Below are 2,500 nucleotides of genomic sequence, written 5' to 3'. Positions count from 1 at the left end.
GAGGACCACAACTGTAACCCCAATGCAGACTGCGTCAACACGCCCGGCTCTTACCGCTGCGCCTGCAAGGACGGCTTTGTGGGAGACGGATTCTCCTGCTCAGGTGAAGAGGGATTACACCCAAACCACCAATATTTGTATTTATTGATGGATTTTTCGATACGGCGTTGCATGTGAATTTGAAACACACATGTGCCCTGTTTGACTCTTTACTTGGACTCATCCTATTGGACACACAGGAGAATCGTATTTACATAATGGAGAATGGAGAACCACAATTTACATACGTAGTCAAAAAGCATTGCACGCTTTAAATTTCACTCATGAGTGCATAATACCCTACCGTACTTTTTGCCATTTTACCTGGAGTCATACGTACAACACATGCTAAAGCAGTTCACTGTCAATAGAAAAATGGAGATATTACTGAAGTAGAGTACATATTAGAGGTCAACATCTTCCCCACTAAAACCCTTGAGGATGTATAGGAGACGGAAAAGGAGGAGAGGTTTTGTGAAGCGTATATTAACCAGCATGTTAATTTCCCACAGACATGGATGAGTGCGCAGACAATGTCAATCTGTGTGAGAATGGCCAGTGCCTGAACGCCCCCGGCGGCTACCGGTGTGAGTGTGAGATGGGCTTCACCACCACGGATGACAGCAAAGCCTGCCGAGGTAACCATGACATCATCAGCTCTACACTCACTCACTCACTCACTCACTCACTCACTCACTCACTCACTCACTCACTCACTCACTCACTCACTCACTCACTCACTCACTCACTCACTCACTCACTCACTCACTCACTCACTCACTCACTCACTCACTCAACCTGCTACCACTGACAGAATAGGACAGCCTAATCTCATAGAATTCAGTGGAATAGGATAGTATGTGATGTGGTGCTTTGTCTACCTTCTTATTTATTAGAGTATTTACTGTATTTTACTTTTACCTATCTGACTCGGACTGTCAAACGTATTGTCCAATGCTGGGACAAATAAAGATTTCTTAATATGAAACTGAATCACTGTAATGCTAATGCAGTTTGCTGCTAACGTACTGTGGACTTTCAATCCTACCTGTATTTAATTTCCTGTTGCACTGTGTACATTGGCTTTGCTACACTGAAGGCATAGGCCAAATGTATAGACTATAAGTTCTCACTCTGTCCTCACAGGCCTTTGTGTGTTCTGCTGTCAGCCAGCCAGCCTGTGTTTTAAACTGTAGACTTCATGTAGAGTGTAATTCCCTCTTGTCCACAATGTACTTTCCCGAGCCAAACATCCCGACTGTCTGCTTCCTCCTCACCAGATATTGACGAGTGCAACTTCCAGAACATCTGCATGTTCGGAACGTGCCAGAACCTTCCAGGAATGTTCCGCTGTCTGTGCGACGACGGATACGAGCTGGATCGCAGCGGAGGCAACTGCACTGGTGAGAACAACAGACAATAATTTATTTTTAAATGAAAAAAAAAAAGCCTAATAACAAATTAATTCAATGAACAAACAACCAAGGCTAACCAACCCTGTACGTTTCTAAAGAGGATGCCTTCTAGAGTATATTCATACTGTATAATATTAGGAAAGTATGGAACAGACTGTGTGTCTTTCTTTAATACACTTGCGTATTATACACCGATATCTGCATAAAAGTGAATACACCTGAATGGACAGCCAGCCAGACAGAAAGACGTGTACTGTACATCGCTGGCCATTAGAATCAGCAAGTGCAATGAGTGCTGAAACACGTAGAGAAGATGAATGGTCAACTGGTGGCGAAGATTACTTTTTAGAGCAGACTATTGCCATAGAGATCAGACTGGATTTCATAATAATTTTACCTATTGTACTCATTAGTATTTTGGAGATTGGGGTTAACGTAAAAGGTGATTATCGTTGAATATGTTCAGAGGAGAAAGCCGGCTTTGTGTTTTACTGTATCTGATCAGAAGCAGCGGAGACTATAATGGACTCAATGCAATTACACATACTCCAATATATCACATGGCCCCAGGCATCACAGCTGAATGTGAGCTAACGCTAATAGCCATCAGCCTTGCAAGCAGCACCGCTAGGTTCCTTCATCAGCTAGCAATCAATGGTCCGTGACTGGTAATGAACGCCAGCTATTTCCACGGCCTTGTTTTCCAATTATCTCCATTTCCACGTGTAACTCATGTCCACACGTTCGCTCGTTCATTTGTTCGTTTTTCAGAGATGTCAAAAGTAAAAGTAAAAAAAAAAAGAAACACAATTTCCTTCCAACACAGTTAACGTATTTGAATAACCAGTAGAACTGTGTACTTGTCTTGTGATCATCTACCTTTGCATTGGTTGGATCGAATTTGTGGTGGGTTCTTGTTAGGTTTTTAGTGTTTTTCAGTAACAACACAGTCTATCCACCTCATTAGGTACAATAGAGTAAATGGTGTAACAGCTGCAGTATGTAACATCATGTGCTACAGTTTTACTTACACCACAAATTTACTT

General features: G+C 42.3%; 1 protein-coding gene across 2 annotated transcripts in view; it reads left to right on the top strand.

Moving 5' to 3' along the window:
- fbn2b (fibrillin 2b) overlaps positions 1 to 2,500 on the top strand; it is a 122,636-nt gene that overhangs the window by 83,662 nt on the left and 36,474 nt on the right. For both annotated transcript variants that reach the window (XM_063201078.1, XM_063201080.1), the window contains 3 exons: positions 1 to 103; positions 552 to 677; positions 1,320 to 1,442. The exon at positions 1 to 103 is cut by the window's left edge and continues 20 nt beyond it. In XM_063201078.1, coding sequence (XP_063057148.1) covers positions 1 to 103; positions 552 to 677; positions 1,320 to 1,442 — 352 coding nt within the window. The remainder of the gene's footprint in view (positions 104 to 551; positions 678 to 1,319; positions 1,443 to 2,500) is intronic.

The sequence above is a fragment of the Engraulis encrasicolus genome, chromosome 6 (genome assembly GCF_034702125.1).
Source record: "Engraulis encrasicolus isolate BLACKSEA-1 chromosome 6, IST_EnEncr_1.0, whole genome shotgun sequence".
NCBI lineage: Eukaryota > Metazoa > Chordata > Actinopteri > Clupeiformes > Engraulidae > Engraulis > Engraulis encrasicolus.
The sequence above is the reverse complement of the archived record's forward strand: the minus strand, read 5'-3'. Positions and strand labels throughout refer to the sequence as shown.